This window comes from Misgurnus anguillicaudatus, chromosome 2 (genome assembly GCF_027580225.2).
Source record: "Misgurnus anguillicaudatus chromosome 2, ASM2758022v2, whole genome shotgun sequence".
Taxonomy (NCBI): Eukaryota; Metazoa; Chordata; class Actinopteri; order Cypriniformes; family Cobitidae; genus Misgurnus; species Misgurnus anguillicaudatus.
This window is the reverse complement of record NC_073338.2, coordinates 28137423-28156432: the sequence shown is the minus strand read 5'-3', so window position 1 is coordinate 28156432 and position 19010 is coordinate 28137423. Positions and strand designations below refer to the sequence as shown.

At 43.9% G+C, this 19010-nt stretch overlaps 1 protein-coding gene across 1 annotated transcript in view; it reads left to right on the top strand.

Annotated features, from left to right (window-relative positions):
• The window catches only part of chd7 (chromodomain helicase DNA binding protein 7), a 45227-nt gene extending 31076 nt beyond the window's left edge, over positions 1–14151 (top strand). The window contains exons 20-38 of the mRNA XM_055202312.2: positions 110–220; positions 1114–1319; positions 2435–2634; positions 2761–2920; positions 4160–4249; positions 4703–4806; positions 7138–7267; positions 7406–7463; positions 7542–7602; positions 7689–8025; positions 8308–8516; positions 8998–9786; positions 9925–10082; positions 10475–10702; positions 10871–11272; positions 11368–11562; positions 11676–11813; positions 11890–11994; positions 12088–14151. Coding sequence (XP_055058287.2) covers positions 110–220; positions 1114–1319; positions 2435–2634; positions 2761–2920; positions 4160–4249; positions 4703–4806; positions 7138–7267; positions 7406–7463; positions 7542–7602; positions 7689–8025; positions 8308–8516; positions 8998–9786; positions 9925–10082; positions 10475–10702; positions 10871–11272; positions 11368–11562; positions 11676–11813; positions 11890–11994; positions 12088–13098 — 4692 coding nt within the window. The 3' untranslated portion in view covers positions 13099–14151. The remainder of the gene's footprint in view (positions 1–109; positions 221–1113; positions 1320–2434; positions 2635–2760; positions 2921–4159; positions 4250–4702; positions 4807–7137; positions 7268–7405; positions 7464–7541; positions 7603–7688; positions 8026–8307; positions 8517–8997; positions 9787–9924; positions 10083–10474; positions 10703–10870; positions 11273–11367; positions 11563–11675; positions 11814–11889; positions 11995–12087) is intronic.
• The last annotated feature ends 4859 nt before the right edge of the window (positions 14152–19010 follow it).

Genomic DNA, 19010 nt, shown 5'->3' with positions numbered 1-19010 from the left:
GCCTATATATGGGCTCACTACCTATTTCATCATGCTCTTAAAATAGACTTGCCTAAAGGGTAAAATGTCTTTGAACTCACTGTTAATTTTTTCTTTTTTCTGCTACCAGGCAAGTTTTGTGTCCTCTGGGAACAGAACAGACATTTCTCTGGAGGACCCAGATTTTTGGCAGAAATGGGCGAAGAAGGCAGAGCTGGACCTGGATGTGCTCCATGGCAGGGTAAGGGGTTTTCTTGTGCTGTGAGATACCTCACAGTTGATGTTAAAAGTAATCTGTACGTCTGTAGCATCTTATGTTTAAGTACTAATGACTGACTCAATTTATTAATGTCAGGGTCATGCATTGGCAAATTTGGATGGGTATCTGTCTAAGAATTAGCAACTGAAAATGGTGAATATGCAGGTCTTGTGTCAGTGGGGCTTGATGTGTCACTCCTCATAAATGTGCTATCTGAGCATAATTAATGAGGCTTATTTCCCAAGGCTAACAGTGTGTGAAATGCAGTCATAATTGAGCAAAGGCGAAATTGTTCAAAGTTGTCCATGTGTTCTGTAATTACCACTAGTTTTTGCACTCAAGAGAATTAAAGGTACTAAGCAGCTTATATTTGCTTCAACCGAATAGTCATAAGTCTACATAACAAAAATGCTTTATCACAATTTTGTTTTCTGAGTGTGCTTGTTGATCTAGGGCTCAGAGTTATCGCGATTAATTGCATTCAAAATAAGCGTTTGTTTTGGCATAATGTGTGTGTTGTGTGTAATTATTTTGTATATATAAACACACACACACACACACACACACACATGCATGTATGAAAATTTAAATAAAAATTATACATAAATGAAATGTTACCTAAATTTATAAGTATGTGTGTAATTATATATACATACTTATTAAACACACAAATATATTATGCAAACTTTTATTTTGTATCGTGATTAATCTTTTGACAGCCCTACTTTGATCTTAGGTCTTTATTTTGCAGTTAAGTCGTGGTTTATATATGCAATTTGCCATAGTGTAGATTTAAGTGTTGAAAACCCAAAACTCTCCCTTCCGTCTTAAACGCTTTAGTGAGCTTTCTGACATTAAATTGTATCTCCCGTCAGAATAATCTGGTGATTGACACTCCGCGAGTGAGGAAGCAGACACGTCACTACAGTTCAATGAAGGAGGATGATTTGATGGAGTACTCTGAGCTTGAGAGTGATTCTGAGGACAAGCCAATTCAGAAACCGCGAAGGCCTCAGGACAGAACCCAGGGGTATCCCCGCAGTGAATGCTTCAGGGTGGAGAAGAACCTGCTGGTATATGGGTGAGTGGAGTCGGGAAATATTACATGAACATAAAATCTTAGCTGAGTTTCTTTTTTACAAGCTTGGTATTTAATTTTTTTTATTTAAAAAAAATCATGCTTGTAAATTGAGAGATATCACCATGGTGTACTTGCAGTCCTGGGGATTTTTTTTCTCCTCGTGATTTGGGTAGCACCTGCTATCTATACATGACCCTGTTGCGGATAACAAAATCTGTCCCACTCTTTTGTACTTTTTGGACCATATCTTCTTAAGAACAAATTAAGCTTTTCGATTTCTTTGCCATAGCTCGCACTGAAAACCGGATTTAGCAGGAAGGACCATCCCAGTGCCATGAGACAGGATATTCTGCTTCCTGCTTTGTTACATTGCCATCTAAATACCCCTTGTCTCATCTTGTTTTCCATTCGAAATGAGAATATCTGGTAGCTCACAGCCCACCAGTATAGTGGCCGAGTTTGTCACACTTGCTTGTCTCGGGGCAGTGGCAGAAACGCTGCTATCTAACGCGTGCAGTTAATTAAACGCCAGGCCTCAGTGCACTCAGCACTAATCATGCCTGGCTGCGCGCACCATGTCTGACCAGTATTTTTTTTTTGTCTTTTTTCAGTCAGACGTGTCTAGACCCCTGGGCTACACGGCAAATTAGGTCCATCATGTCGGAGGGCCTTGTCTCTTGTGATTTTTCTTTTTTTGAGGGGGGAAGCAATGTAGGGCTGTAAAATCAAACCAGACTTCCCCTTCTTTTCCCCAAAAGCCCTGCAGGCATGTGCTTAGAGAGAGCTTGAGTGCCTCCATCAAATAACAAGGGCACTGGGTCTCCTCATGGTCATGTACAATGCCACAAGTCAGTAGTGCCCCTCCCTTCATTTAAAAAAAAGATAAAATGGGCGGCGTGATAGAGTAATACTATGCTTAAACTGTTCTGTGGTCCATTTACTTTTTCTGAGAATGGTAAATTCCTTTTTGAAGGGAATCTTAATATATCTGAATGTCAATATCTGGGTTCAAAAGGATGTGAATTCTGGGAATATCCAATGGGAAAATAGAAAATTAGGTTATTTTATGATATATCTTCAAGCTCTGTCTAACTTATTTTTTCTGATGTTAATAGCTGGGGCCGCTGGGGTGACATCCTGTCCCACGGACGCTTCAAGCGCCCGCTGAGGGAGCGGGACGTAGAGACCATCTGCCGTGCGCTTCTGGCCTACTGCCTGCTGCACTACCGCGGAGATGAGAACATCAAGAGCTTCATCTGGGACCTTATCACCCCTACCGAGGACGGGCAGAGCCGAACACTGACCAACCACTCTGGTAGGACGCGGCAACCTTGACGTTGTACCCCACGTTAAGCTTGCGTCATGCCTATTTTCTGTGGCTCTGTTTATGTGGCCTTATATTCTGTATGTGTGCTGAACAGTAGCCTTTATGTTGTTTCAGGACTGTCTGCTCCAGTGCCTCGGGGCCGTAAAGGGAAAAAGGGGAAGCTGCAAACTGCTCAGCCTCACATGCCACAGGCTGACTGGCTTGCCGATTGTAATCCTGACATCCTGCTTCAAGAAGACAGTTATAAGAGACACCTGAAACACCATTGCAACAAGTATGTGCTATTTCACAAAGACCTTCTTACATATTTTCACAGTAGGTTCCATGTTGAGGTTATTCTTGAATTTAAGTATACAGAAAAGTGTGAGAAGCCGTTCAAATTTGAGCAGGTGGTTTTAAATTAGAAGTATATGAAAGTTCTTCAAAGAGATCTTCAGATGTAATTGAAGCAAACTTATGAATTTAGATGAACATGTACAAATGTGAGTTAGTGCTGTTACCTTGTGTTGCAGATGTTTCATTAAGCTGCTTGGCTCCTCAGTAGTTTAGCTTTGACTAATGAATGTCAGTTAAAAAATGACCAGCTGTAGAGATTCTGGCAAATGAAACAGTCCCATCCTTCTGGCAAAGGTATCTGCCAAGTGAACGAAACCATGAGTGGCAGGCCATAAGGAATCTTTTTCATCGCTGAAATGAAAGATTTTAAGATCTATCAATAATTCATCTTTTACTCATCAGGCCACACAAGATGATTTTGTCACTCGCCCCACATGTCCATTGTGCCCTGTGTGCTGCCGGCCTGACGTCTCTTTGTTTTTCAAAGCCTCTCTGGTTTCATTTGATAAATAATTTCTGTTGCCAGGCCAGCATTGTTGTGTCCTGTCTAATGCTAGGCAGTGATAGGAGGAGGGGGGGGGGTAGGACAGGGTTTATATACCTGGCTCTGATGTGCATCCAGAGATGGAGGAACAGAGCAACAGCTGAGGAAACGTTACGAGACGATAAATGTGAGATGCTTAGACCGCCAGCCATCTGCTCGCCGCACACCAAACTTCTGCCTCTGTACTTTTGAGGCGTCCCGTTAGCACCTCCCCAACTTCCCTAACAGCATTAGGAAGGAAATGAAAACGAGAGGATGAAGGTGCTGGAGTGTGTGTGTTTTCGGGAGGGGGTGGGTACGGGCAGCTCCCCAAGCGCAACGGCGCAGTGCCAGGCCAGGTGCCAGGCAGACCTGTTGGAAGCGGGTGAAAGGCGGCACACACAGAGGTGATTATGTGCAGCCATCTGTCAGGCGTGGAGGCTGCCGCACAGCGTGGCTAATCAGCCCTGGCAGCATGATGGATGAGCTGTGGCACATGCCAGAGAGCTGCTGCTGCTGGCACAGCTCAAAGCTGCTGGCCAAACTTACTCACTCTTTTGTTTACTGCCTTCTTTGTCCTTCTTACTTGCAATCGGCAACTCCCACCGTGTCACTCCATTAACCCCAAACTCTTTTTTTTTCCTCCACTCACAGAGTTCTGCTGCGCGTCCGCATGCTGTACTATCTGCGGCAGGAAGTCATCGGAGACCAGGCAGACCGAATCCTGGAGGGAACCGATTCAAGGTTGGCATCTCCCTTCATTCCTTCCACAGAATCCTGCCTGCTGTTATCTTTCCTCTCCTTCCATCACCTTCTCCTCCACCACCAGCCCCCCCTCTTCTGACAGCCCCCTAACCCCCACCCAGATGTGCATGCATTTATAATGTACAAACGTGCTTGCCATGCTGATGCTCTCAAGGACTTGACTAAAGTTGTAATGAGTGCGGTGGGTTTACGAGAGCACGCGAGTGCATGGGGTGAGATAAGCAAGTAGCTCAGATCTCTGGCCATAATCAAGTTGGCCCTGCATAAACAAGATGAGAAATGGGCCTAAATGAGATGCGGCTTGCTAATGGTTGCATTTCCTACCAGATGTCGGCAGATAGACATTAATGCAGCTCTCATTAGATTATGTGCCACTGCGGCCATCTCCTGGTTTTAATCACTTTCCTGTGTTTGTTTGTCTTTCGCTTGCAGTGAACTGGATATCTGGATCCCACAACCCTTCCATGCTGAAGTCCCCACTGATTGGTGGGATATTGACGCGGATAAATCCCTCCTCATCGGCGTCTTTAAACACGGTAGGCACCGCCCCCTTTCTAGTATTTTCACATCCTCTCACAGCTGAGCTCTGGTGGTGACAGGCGACTATAATTGCTAATGTTGACCTATTGTAATATTGCCTAGAGATTGATCTGTGATATTTTCCAAATGGCTGATTGTGCGCTTGATGGAGGATGGGAAGAGAAGCAGGGTTGAGTCGCACGGCTATATAATCCATCAGAGGCAACAGGCACCTCTCAACGCATTTTATTAACATTGACCTGCAGTGTTAAGAAGTGTTCTGGGAGAACCTGCTGAATTACCGGTTTTGGACGTGGTTGTTTTTCTTTTGGAAAGAAGTGCAGCTGTTACGATTTATCTTTTGGGGAAAAGGGGCCAAAAGCAGTGTAAAGAGAGGGGGATTTCTCAGCTGCTGACTTTTAATTGTATTAAATATAGTAATAGGCACTTTTTTATTTAATAATGGCCGCCGGCTCTCCCAGCCAATATTAATCTTGGTGAGGGGCTTTTTTTCCCAGATTGGTCTTTTTCTGAATGTGTGTACAGAGATCTCTCTCTCCCCTGGTGCTCTGTGCTACCTTGTTAACTCAGCTGGCGTCCATACACGCGCACACTCGCACACAGGAGCGTGTATATAACACAGGCAGCCTGTTCTTAATCATAATCCCAATTCAGTAGGGAGGTCTGGCGAGGAAGCAGGGAGAGGAGAGGTGGCAGGCCTGTACTGCAGAGGAAAGAGTGATGGCCTATAAACCCCCTCATGATTACAGTTTGGCTCAGGGCGCGGCAGCAGTTAGGAACAATGTGTCACCGCATAAATCCTAATTGAAATGTGATGTTCTAGCAGAGGAGGGGGGAGCGCTCGAGCCCTGTCTGATCAGTGGCTCAGCTGAAGTGGGTCCAGCCTGCCAATCGCCTCCCCTGTCGTGCGCTGTCGGGATCCGCAGGCTCAAATCTGTTCTGCTTGGACAGTTTCAACGGGCATTTTCCTCTGGCTCTGCCTTTTGTTTCTCCCCCTTTTAGTAGTTTCTGAGGGGATTCCTATATAAGATAATTGCAGAACTGTTTACGACACTCATGTTTGGAAATGCAATTTTAGTCTGCATGCTTTATCTTTGATCTATGTGCTTGCATACTCTTTAATGTTGCCTTGACATTGCCTCATTCAATGCTCTCTAGCATAAGCATTAGCAAATCATAGTTCAAATCTTTTGGCTGTTAAAAACATTATTTTTCCATTGTCTTAAAAATCCAGATAATTTATTCACCACCATGTCATCCAAAATGTTGGTGTCTTTCTTTGTTCAGTCGAGAGGAGATTGTTTTTGAGAAAAACATTCCAGTATTTTTCTCATTTTAATGGACTTTAATGGACCCCAACACTTAACAGTTTTAATGCGATTTTAAATTGCAGTTTCAACAGAGTTTAAAGGACTCTAAACGATCTAGTAAAACGATTGTCATTTTTGACAAGAAAAATGGAAATGTGCACTTTTAAACCACAACTTCTCGTCTATTTCTGGTCCTGTAACGCGCCAGCGCGACCTCACGTAATTGCTTAATGACGTAGAAAGGTCACGTGTTACATATATGAAACGCAAATTTGTGGACCATTTTAAACAATAAACTGACACAAAGATATTAATTAGTATCATTCCACATACAATAACGTCAGAATGGTCCTCTTTCTCCACACTTGTAAATACTGGGGCGTAGTTTCGCATACGTCCTACGTGACGTCTTGACATGATGACGTATTGCGTGAGGTTGCGTTGGCGCGTCACATAACTGGAGTTTTGACAAAAGTTGTGGTTTTAAAGTGCATATTTTTTATTTTTTTTTATCGTTTCGCTAGATAAGACCTTTATGCCTCGTTTGGGATTGTTTAAAGTCTTTTGAAACTGCTATTTTAAACTTTACGTTTAACGTTACGTATTGGGGTCCATTAAAGTCTTTTCTCAAAAAACATAATTTGTTCTCGACTGAACAAAGAAAGACATCAACATTTTGGATGACATGGTGGTGAGTAAATTATCTGGATTTTTTTTTTAGAAAATGGACTAATCCTTTTAAGGGACATTAATTTAAATAGTAATACATCAACACACAACAAATTCACTGAAGCTATATAATTTTTTCGAGGACATCACATGTCTGCTGTGGACTCTCTCTACCATTTTATTTTTAAATGCCTAATCCAATAAGACTTGAAACTAGATCTGACTCCAGTAATAAACTCATATTTTATGCCGCCTTCATCACCAGGGAAATAATAGCCCTCCAGCCCATAGCTCAGCCTGTAATTATGCATATTTTATGTTCTCCGCTGCTCTCTTTTCTTCTGCTAGGATATGAGAAGTACAACTCTATGCGTGCTGACCCCACCCTGTGTTTCCTGGAGAGGGTGGGCATGCCTGATGCCAAGGCCATAGCTGCCGAGCAGAGGGGAGCGGACATGATGGCAGATGGTGTTGAGGGGTAAGTTTGGCCCGAAATCACAGCCCCAGTGAGAGGGACTCCTCCTGTTCTTCTCTCTCTCTGGCTGTCGCCCTCTTTCTTTTCTTTTAATTCTTTGTTTGTAGTTCCACACTAATTGCCATTCTCTTTCTCCAATAGAGAGGATGAAGACCCCGAATACAGGCCACTCCGAATGCCTTTTAAAGACGATCTGGATGTGAGTGCAGAAACACATTACTGATATGTTAATAATCGTTATAGATGGATTTTCTAATTCCATCCGTCACATTTGTAGGATTTTACGAACTCTCCTCTGGATGATAAAGATGACGGCATTGATGGCGAGGGTGGAGAAGGTATTTCTTGAGTTATCCCATACGTAAATGTTTGTCTATGCTTCCCTATTTGTGCTTATCATTGCCATCTGTTTGTTCATGCTCAGCTCCTAGACTGGGTGAGAACGGGAAGGCGGGCAATCTGTACTGGCCACCAGCCTCCGCTCTAACCGCACGGTTACGCCGACTCATCACGGCCTATCAGCGCACTCACAAACGTGAGCAGCTAAGGCAGGAAGCCATGACCAAACCTGACCGCCGTCGTCGACGCCCACGTGATGACATCCTCTCCATGGTAGCAGAGGGAGGAGCTTATGTTCCAGAGGGGGCTGTAGCTTTCCTGTCAGAAGGTGGACCCTTCATGGCTAAGGGAGCATCTTTCATACCAGACAGCGCCGCCCTGCTGGCTGATGGATCGGCCTACTTTAAAGAACGACGACAGAGGTGAGCTGCCTCTAAAAATACTGCAATTATTTTTTTATTATTGGTAAATAATTTTAACTTGCAGGTCCTTGAACCAATCGCCTCGCTTCTGTTTGTCCATGTCAAAATTATTTCCTGAGGTTTTGAGAACTTTTTATTTTAGGTTAATGCTACTGACTGGTATCCAAACTAGTTGTGTTGTGAAATTGATTGTTCGTTATTCTTTGTTTTAAAGTTTGTAACTTGAAAAGCCGTATTTTTCATGTCTTATTTTCTTCTGCTTTACCACCGTCTGTTTTCCAGATGGACGAGGCGTGAAGAGGCTGATTTCTACCGCGTGGTGTCCACATTTGGTGTGGTTTATGACGTTCACAAACAACGCTTTGACTGGTCCCAGTTCCGTGCTTTTGCTCGTCTAGACAAGAAGACGGATGAGAGCCTGGAAAAATATTACTACTCTTTTGTGGCCATGTGCAAGCGAGTGTGCAGGATGCAGATAAAATCAGAGACAGGTAAACTACCATTGAAACTGTAGATAAACTAAAGGTGTAGACCTGTAAAATCACAGTGTAAGTTTGAAGTATGGAAATTACCATTAAATTGGTCTGTATTCCCAATATAATTATCTTGTGGTTGTCTGCTTTTTTAGTTCTGGTCTTCAAGTCCCAACTTTTTTCCTTTTTTTTGTACCCACAACCATGTCTGCTTCCTCTATCCTTTCATAGCCCGTTCTTTTATGTCTTTGTTTTTCAGCTAGCATGTTTTTTCCAGTCAGAAGTTAAGCTTTGCTAATAGACTACGAATTAAGTGATCTATTAAATAAAAACACAATCTGTGCCAGTTTTTTAGATTGCTGTTTTGGACTTCATTGTATTTCATGTGTTTGGAGTGTGGATTACTTCGGTTCCTGTGTTCATTGCCGCTACTGCTGTTTGAATAAAAATTCCCTGATCATGCATCTTGCTAATTATTTCCCCTTCATTCTGCTTATAGAGCTGCCAGACCCCACCCTCATCATTGACCCAATTACAGAAGAGCGGGCCTCACGGACACTATATCGCATTGAATTGCTACGGCGGATCAGGGAGCAGGTGTTGCTGCACCCTCTGCTGGAGGAGCGGTTGAGTCTCTGCCAACCCAGCCCCGACCTTCCAGCCTGGTGGGAGCCTGGCCGCCACGACCGAGACCTGCTACGGGGTGCTTCAAAGCACGGCGTCAGCCGGACAGACTACCACATCCTCAATGACCCCGAACTGAGCTTCCTGGAGGCCCACCGGAAGTTCACACAGGGCAAGGGTACAGAACTGTCCATCATCTCTGATCCTCTCACTCCTCTGGCCCTGGTCAAAGATGAGGAAGTGAAGGAAGAGCCAGGAGATGTAGTTGTGCCCAAGGTGGAGAACAATGGCCATGTTGAGGAGATCAAAGAGGAGAAAACTGGAGCTTTGTCTCCTAAGGAGGAACTAAAGACGGAGGAGGTGGCAAATGACTTGAGTCTTAAGCAGGAGCCCAAAGTGGAGAATATGGAGGTGGAGGAAAAAGAGGAAGAAATGGAAGTTAAGACCACCAAGGAAGAACAGGGTGGTCCTAAAGATGGCATGGCTGAGGAGAAACCCTTCACAGACATGCTTTCAACAACTGAGGACAAAAACACTGAGAGGGAGGAGAAGGTGCCTTCCTTGATCACCGAAAGTAAACTATCAACTGACAAAACATCAGAGGAAGAAGAGGAGGAGAAGATGGACGAAGACGACAAATCGGAAAAGTCTTCACAAGCTGAAGGTACACATTGTGAAATATTCATGCTAAACGCTCTAAAATGTTTTCCAGGTGCAGATCAAATGTTTATTTTGGTTTTTAAGTCACCCTTCAAATGTAAAGTTAGAGATTTGCATTAAAACACATCATTTTGATTCGCAGCTGGAGCCTCGTCTGAGAGGAAGAATTTCGATGAGGAGAGTAATGCCTCCTTGAGCACTGCCCGCGATGAGACCAGGGACTGCTTCGGTGTTGATGACGTGGAGCCATCAGCCTCTCAGATGTTCAGTGAACGCTCTCTATTCTCATTTTGGCCCAAGGTTAGCAGAGCCGTTTTAGTGTCATAAATACATTTTATGTTTAATGTTAACAGATTTTGTCTTTACGTTTTCTATTATATTTATACCATACAGACCAACATCACAAATATTAGCTTTTAATCAGAATTACATGGGTTGCTACAGAGGTGACTAAATACAACTAAACAATTTTGAGTTCTAGATATACACAGATTACATGAAGTGCATTTGCATTTTTTCCTGTTGCGTCCCCTCCCCTTCCCTATTAACATAACAAAATTGCATTAAAAGTTCCTTACAAGCAGAAAACTAAGCTAAAATATCCTTTGTACGCTCTGTAGTTCATTTTATATACGTGATCACGTGCATACACTCTCTCACACTTGTGCTCCTCTTCTGTGTTTTTACTTCAGGACAGGGTAATGATCAATCGTATGGACAACATCTGTGAAGCGGTCATAAAGGGCAAGTGGCCTTCTAATCGGAGGCAGTTCTTTGAATTCCCTGGGATGTTGCCTGGTTACAGCTCCATGGCGATGGACAGCCCCCTTCCGAGGCGGAGTCTTGGTGATCTCTCAATGGTGGGTCAGACCAGCTATAGTGGTAGCGAGGACCTCACCATGTCACCACAGGTCAACAAGGTAAGTCCTGCCCACAACTTGGCTTACTGGTCCCCCTAATAATGAACACCTGTTATAATTGTAACTTAATACGATCTCCTAAAACTACACAAAATGGATGCTTTGTAAATCGTTGAAAGAGTCATGTCTAATTACCTTCTCATTTTTCTTGGCCTTTCTGCTGCGCAGGATGAGGCTTTGAGTCTGTCAGTACCTCGGCAGCGCAGGCGCAGGAGGAGAAAGGTGGAGATCGAGGCAGAGCGTGCCGCCAAGCGCAGGAACTTAATGGAGATGGTTGCCCAGTTACGAGAGTCCCATGCCGCAGATGGCCAAGCTCAGGCCATGGATCTGACAAAGGCCTTGCACGGCATGTCGTCGTCTTCATCCGCCTCCTTCCCTGGAGCCATGGCCTCTTCTGCAGCCCTGAAGGCACAGATGGAGCTGCTGCAAGCAGGCGCTTCATCAAGACCAAGAGCCAACGGCACTCTACTGGATACTGAACTGCCCAATCGGAGAAAGAGAGGCCGTAGGAAAAATGTGGAGGGGTTGGACATGCTCTTTATGGGAAACAAGAGAGGACAGCTCAGTGCTGTACGTATCTAGAAACACTAAAAATGATCAGAAACATGTGTCTCTTTCTTTTTTTTTGTATTTTCTAATTTTCTCTTTACTTGTGATCTTTGCAGGAAGAGTCACATGGGACCAAAGCTTTTGGGGACGGGGCACACAGACACCTTTCATCTCCTGCACAGAAGGTTCCTGGTGATGGTCTAGAAGAGGGAGGCCATTCTAAAGGAGAAGATGGACCTAGCACAAAGGACCTAAGGGAATGGTTGAGACAGCATCCCACTTACACTATGGATATGCCTGGATACGTACCAGTGAGTGAAATTAGTGTGCCATTCATCTTGTCATTATACCCCCCTCCTCCTTTTGTTGTAAACATGTGTACTGTTTTTTTTTTTTACAAAATTCTCTTGTTTTTATCTTTCAGAAGAATGAGGACCTCCTCTCACAATTCGGCAAGCCCAAGCAGAAAAGACACCGTTGTCGCAACCCCAACAAGATTGACATTAACACACTGACTGGGGAGGAGAGGGTCCCTGTTGTTAATATAAGAAACGGGAGAAAGGCAAGTATTGCATTCAAGTGGTTTATCTTTTTTTTACATCTGTACATGTCTAAAAACTTTTATTACATAATTACAGATGGGAGGAGCCATGGCCCCTCCAATGAAGGATTTACCACGCTGGCTAGTCGAAAATCCAGAATTTGCAATCTCCCCAGATTGGACGGATATCGTTAAACAATCGGTGAGTCCATCCTGCAATTAAAATGTAAACTTACTGGTCGTATTTTTATAATCACTGTACGCCTAAATATATGGTATCCCTTTATGTTACCAGGGCTTTCTCCCCGAGTCCATGTTTGACCGTCTCCTAACAGGGCCAGTAGTAAGAGAGGAGGGCGTGCGCCGCAGAGGCAGACGGCCCAAATCTGAAATCGCAAAGGCAACAGCAGCGGCGCAGGCAGCTGCGGCGGCCTCCACCTCTGGTGTCAATCCTTTGTTAATGAACGGACTGTTTGGAGGTATGGACCTGTCCAGTCTGCAGAGTCTCCAGAGCCTCCAGCTGGCTGCTGGCCTCATGGGCTTTCCTTCTGGTCTTGGAGGAGGAGCGGATGCCAAGCACGCTGCTGCCATGATGCCTCTGATGCTTTCAAGCATGGGTGGCCTACCCAACATGTTTAGCCTAGGGGGATTGTTTGGAGGAAACCTGGCTACAGCTGCCACAGCCACCAACGGCGCCTCCAGCACAACACAGGCTGAGGAGAAATCCAAGACTAAGAAGGATGAGGAGAATGAGGAAGGGGAAGAAATGGAGAATGATAAGGAAGTAGAGAAACCGAGCGAAACGGAGTCTGCCGAGGCTACAGGAGATGCTGCCGCGCTAAACGCTGCCGCCGCCGCCACTGCTGGAATGTCTGCAAGCTCGTTAGCCTTCAATCCTTTCCTTCTTTCCACCATGGCCCCAGGCCTCTTCTACCCATCCATGTTTTTATCTCCCAATCTCGGTGGCTTGAGCATCCCAGGCTTTCCTCAGGCTTCTCTAGCTGACCTCCAGACTGCTGTGTCAGGGGCTTTAGGGGCCACCGGCGAGGACAAGGAGTCCGATAAAGGACCCCACGCAGAACAGGACCAGAACGCCTCCACGGCTGATGTGGAAACTGCTGACAACACACTTGAAGACAGTGACTCGGAAGAGAGCCAAAACAAGACTGCTGATTCATCAGTACTAGATGACGACCTGGCAGGACCAGCAGAGGAAATGGACTCCATGGAGGACGATGATGACGACGACGACGATGATGACGACGATGAGGATGACCCTGCTGATGAGGAGGACAAAAGTGACTGAAAACTAAAATAGGCCGCCTTACATTTCCCCGGGGCTGACTGAAACTGACAGAATGGTTTGTCCAGTTGTTTACATGCCAACTCTATATCCAAAACACTTTTTGAATTTGGTTGTTTGGTTTTTCTTGACTGGTAACGTAACGGGAAAGCGAATTAGCTGTCTCTGTGTAACCATTAGCATAGCCAGGGATGAAACAAACTGAAGTAGAGTTGTGTGGATGTCAAAGGGTGTTCCCCTGCCCTCTGTATTTTTTTCTTTTTCGTTTGTTTGTTTTTGTTTAAGTCTTCGGCACTGTTTGGGTGCCTTCTAGATGAGATGGAAATGTCATGAAATATTATAGGAATTAATCGTTCCAATAGTGCTATGCTGCTCCCTTTAATTTTAATATTGTTTCGATTTTTTTTTTCGTCATTTCTCTCTCTCACTCTCTCTCTACTGTTGATATTGTAATGACGAGTAGCATCTCATAATATTCAGTGGTGTACAATTTAACGGCATTAAGACTCCGCTGCTGAGTAAGGATATTTGGTTTTTGTTGTACTGTTCTGCTGAGAGGAGCGGGTGAAGTTCTCACATATCATAGTCTACACTCGGACTGTTCCCAGTCTCTCACACTGACAATCCAAACGGGTGAGGAGAGACCTCTCAACCTGTGGAGACAGCAATAACGAAGGCAGCTTTTGAATGTTCAATTTTACTCTCTTTGACTAAACACCGGAAAGTGAAAAATGACATGAAATAAATCACTGCAGTCAAAATTGTCTCATTGTATCCATGTTAATGCACTGGTGTAAGAATAAAATCAGGTACCTTTATCTATTTGAATGGACTTTTGTTACTTTAGCCACAAAGCTGAACAGCATTACCTCAATTCTAACTAGCCTTGAAGTTTACAGACATAAATGTTGTAAATGTTTTTTTTCTTTTTGTGAGTGTCCTTTTTCTTCCTTTTTTTTTGGAACCATCATGTATGATGAACTGTAAATTGCTGCCAACTGTAGTAATGATGCTTTTAATAAAAGTGACTCACAATATTCGCCTAGGAAACCAAAACCGTGTTTGTGTTGCTCTGTGAGGATGTCGGGTAACATTTGGTGTGATATCAAAATGCTTTCTTGCATAGTTGTGTTTGACACATGAAAACGGGTTACATATGTAACATTTTTCCCTGAGAAGGGAACGAGACGCTGCGTTTCCCTTGCCATTCTTCCTGCGTCCCTGTAATGCCATCTTTGACAAGATTTCAGATAGCGATATACTTCCTGGCTCCTGCGTCACCCTGTCTTTGTCATTACCCCTGGAGGCGTCTCCAAAGTGTAACCACAGTGACGCAGCGCGAGTTCCCTCGAAAGGGAACTGTAACAATGTAACCTTGCTCTCACTTGAAATGTGTCCCCACATTGGCTGTGTCCCAATTCAAAGGCTGCGACCTTTTAAGGACATATTTTAAGACCGATTGCGTCACAGCAGCGCGACTTGAGGCTAGTAAGGCCGTCCCAATTCAAAGGATGCTTGGAATGAAGCCTCAAAATGCGTCCTCATTTCTCCGCGCTGTTAAGGATGGAATGGAACGAATGGATCCTTAACAGCCGAGGATATCCCAAGAGTCATTGCGCGCCCGCAACGGTTGCATATAAAGGCTGGATATTCTAAAATAAAACAATTAAAACCTTCATTAAATAATAGTGTATTTATCAGAAAACATTTTTCTTGTCAGTGTTTTAGTATTAAGTTATGTTTTGTGTTAATATTATTCTGTTTATGTTGCGTATATTTCTAAGGTTGATTAATTTGATATACTATTGAATAGTTTAATCTACATCAATGTGTCATATTTTCTAACATAAATTAATATTTTTCTGATTCCATATTTATTTTAAGTCAGAAACGTCTCAGCTGTGTCCTGCTGATGGGCGCGTGCAGCAGGTGACGCCAATTACGGGTCCTCCGAAGGACTCTTCCACCTTGAAAGACCGAGTGCTCACCTTTTAAGGTCGCATGCTTATAAGGTTGCAGCCCTTGAATTGGGACACAGCTATTTAGTCCTTTAATTTGAGGGTATTGGACCTGGAAAGGTCCTGGAATTTAAAGTTAACTAAGGTGTGGGAACACTTGATGCTGTTGAATTTAAATGCAAAGTCGTTAAAATTAAGAAGTTCAGTAAGTTTTATAACGAAATAAAACACTAATAATTCTGTACCAGGCGCCACATACAGTAGAGCTACATGGCTTTGTTGCCAGGCAGAGCGAGAAGAAAGCGACTCATACAGGCCTGTTTATTCTAACCATCATAAACAGCATCAGTCCTGTGGAGCGGCTGACATAACGCGCTCCGACAGGATGAGAGGACGTGGCAGGGGCTCTCTGTCCGCTCCAGTAGCCAGCCATTATGAGCCTAACGCCTGGAACGAGGCTTCCCCCTCAACAGACATCTTTCATAATTGCACTTTCCGATGAAGTGGCTCGTGAAATCCATAGGTCTCGTGTGCACCCAGCATGCAGCTCCTTGGCAGGAGCTGGAGGTTGAGATTTGGACAGTAGATACTCGCACATGACATTATCAAAATTATGCCTTGTTGTGGATGTACTGCACCGGAGATGCTTTTTTTGACATATTTTTTTACACAAGCAAATGATGAGGTGCTCATAGTACTATAGTTGTTCTTCTTAGTTTCCTGTTTTTCATGAAAAACGACTTCTTGAGTGGTTTTAGTGGCAATGAAAATCTGTGGTTCCTAGTCATTATGTGTTATCTTGACACATGGCACAGTCCCTCGCATGGGGCTTGTCACCGCCGGCATCGTGCCTCCTTCACAAACCACTGACTGCTGGGTGTGAAGTCTGTCATTGGCGCGGAGGCAGGTTGTGGTTAGCCGCTGAGCGTCAAACTTGGCAACACGGCACAGTTCACTAACGTCGGGCCACTGGGATTAGAGCTTGCAGTGGCAGCTTCCCCTTGGGACAGGCCCTTTTACTGAAAGGCCAAAGTGAATGTTTTCCTCAGCAGCTGCTCTCTAAAAAATATAACGGATATGTCAGGCGTATTGACAAAATCTGAGTTTGTTATTGCCCACCTGACAATTGCCTTGAGTGATAGTGGCTTTACATCTAGCAAAGTGACTTACAGTGCATTCAAAACATACATTTTATCAGTAGCTATGGGTGTTCCCTGGTAATCAAACCTGTGACCTTTGTGCTGCCAAGTAGCAACTAAGAACAGAAACACCCAAACTGTATTAAAGGTGCTGTTGAATGGAAAACTGTATTTACATAGGCATAGATGAATAATAGTACAGAGTTCTGTACATGGTAATGACACATCGTGAGCCTCAAACACTATTGTTTCCTCCTCCTAAAGTAAACCTTGTACATCCAAAAGACAGCTGAAAAACAGGCCAATCTTAACCTAACAACATTACAGTCGAGATATACAGAGTACAATGTTGTTGCAATGCTAAAAACAAAGTTGTGACTGAGCGCTATATGCTAGTTAATGCTGTATGCTAACGTTTAGGATAAAGTTCTAATATTAATGTAAACCATTCCATCGCATAGTACCCCGCGGTTTGGTTTGGGTCAGGTCGGGTCAGCTCACCTGACTTTGGCATGGTTAGCTTTTCCATTGAGTTAAGTAACACTTCAGAGTAGGAGGGATTATAGGTGTGTCGTTATATTTGTGCTGCCTTATGCTGTGACATCAGCGTCATTGTAGATTCCCACATTCATTTATTTCTCAGTCCGCAACACAATTAAAATAAAATAGATGTTTGCACATCACGTTTATGACTACCTCTGTCTCACATAACAGTTTCTGTACAAACGCCGGTGGCGTCAGTCAACGTGCTCCGCTGAGCCTCATTTAAGTTGCATTTAAGCATATATGCGAACGTGTGCATCGCGAATGTGCCGCCACAAACTGCAAGTCTGGGAAAAATTGGTATGGTGTTCCTGATTCTCAACCTGTGGATGTTTTTCATTGCTAAAAGGGAGTTTGGGAACTTATAACAGAGCACAGATGACAACAGGTTTACTCGAGACAGTGCAAGCTAGCATGAAGGTAAAGCTAATCTTTTACATTATAGCGATGATGCTGGTAGTGACGATTCTCTCAGACCAATCAGTGATCTACAGTGTTTTTGCATCACGTTTTGGTATCAGCTCGGGTCACTTAGATCTCCGACCGAGGTGGTACTAAAAAAAGGATTGGGTACTACGTACTGCACCCAGTGGAAAAGCTCACAAAAGTAAGCTGACCCAAACCGTGGGGTACTATGCTATGGAAAAGCGCCATAAGATACGTTTTGCAGGTCCATACTGAAAAAAACTCCAAACAATTGATTATTCCTCAAATTCTGTATCTTCGTCTGACACAGGCTCAAACATAAGGTCTGTTTGCACACACAAAGAGCTACTCAAATGAGCTGCTCCTGAGAAACAGCCAATCAGAGCAGAGCTCAACATTATTATTATTCATGACCCTTTCAAATAAGGTAATAATAGATCGTTTCATTCTGGGGGCAAATCCTAGGGTTGCAAATTGACATGTAAACCCATCTCTGAATAATTTATTTTTGCATATCTGTGTATAGACATCAGAGAATAAATTCGGATATTATTTCAATGCATTCTTTGGCACCTTTAATTGTTTAATAACTCTACACAGGATTGATTCATGGATGTGAGAATGATCTCTCAGAAAGGATGACCCGAGGCATTGAGGTGCAACTAATCAAAATTGCTATTACATAATCATCTCATCAGCAGACAGAGACTCTTTCAATAAGCAAGGTTCATTAGCCGTTGTGACAGGTCTGCCAATGTAAGCCTGGGGCTCAATGTGCTCGCTGTGGACGAGATGATCTACTTGCATCTTTATCTGTGGGGTAGAGATGGTTCTGTTTCTAAGATGAACTGATTTAACATTTAGCGCAGAGCGCCTTTAGGGTTTTAGTAATCCAAGGGAATGTGATATCGATGACCTACACTGACTTTATCATTCTTTAAACACGATTGTCACAAAGAGCATGAGTAATAACGTAGCGTCCACCCCTCTGGCCAATGATCCTAAAAACTGCTGTTTTCCTAAAATGTCAGTCTTTGGCCAGCTCATTCTTATTCTGAGCCAATAAACATGCCATTTCCAGCTGGAGTTGGCCGGGCCGGCTGTCTCTGCAGCTTTTCGATAAAGAGCGATTCGCGGTCGCCTTGACGACCCGGTGCCTCGCCGTCTTGGTTACGTGATTGATCACAGTATCCTGTGCCGATGACACAGGTAGGGGGAGGGACGTGGCTGAGCTCAATCAGATGCAGCGACGATGTCCTTCTCTCCGGTTGAGGGGATTTAAAACTGTCACACGCTCTCACACCTTCTGTTTCCCCCGGAGACGGATGTGTCGTGCGTGACATTGAGGGCGAGAGGCAGAGCATCAATCGCAGGCTGAGTGACGAGTGTCATGCCGACTGCTCAGCTGCCCCGTGCATCACACTCGCGCACACATTTGTACACTCCAGCATGCTCGTAAGTAGTGCGAACAGATGACAACTTTAAACTACTTTTGGGTTGTTGTAGCATTGCTACGAGGCGAAGAATATAAAGTGAAATGTGCTTCACTACAAAATAACAATTCCTTTACTTATATGACTTTTAACTGTCTCTTTAACAAAATTCTATATGTGAAAATGTTTTACATAGGCTAATAATTCAACAGATCCAACAGTAAATCACACACGCCTCAAAATTGTTTCACCCGTGCAAAAGTGAGACATTATTATTACATGAGTGTGAATTCTGACCTGGCTGGTCTGTGCTTGTTGTCACCCGGTTTAGATGAAGACAGATTATTCACCACAGGCATGACTCATCAGACGCCATGTTGCCCAAATCAAAGTGTCTGTGAGCTGTTCGGCCCTAG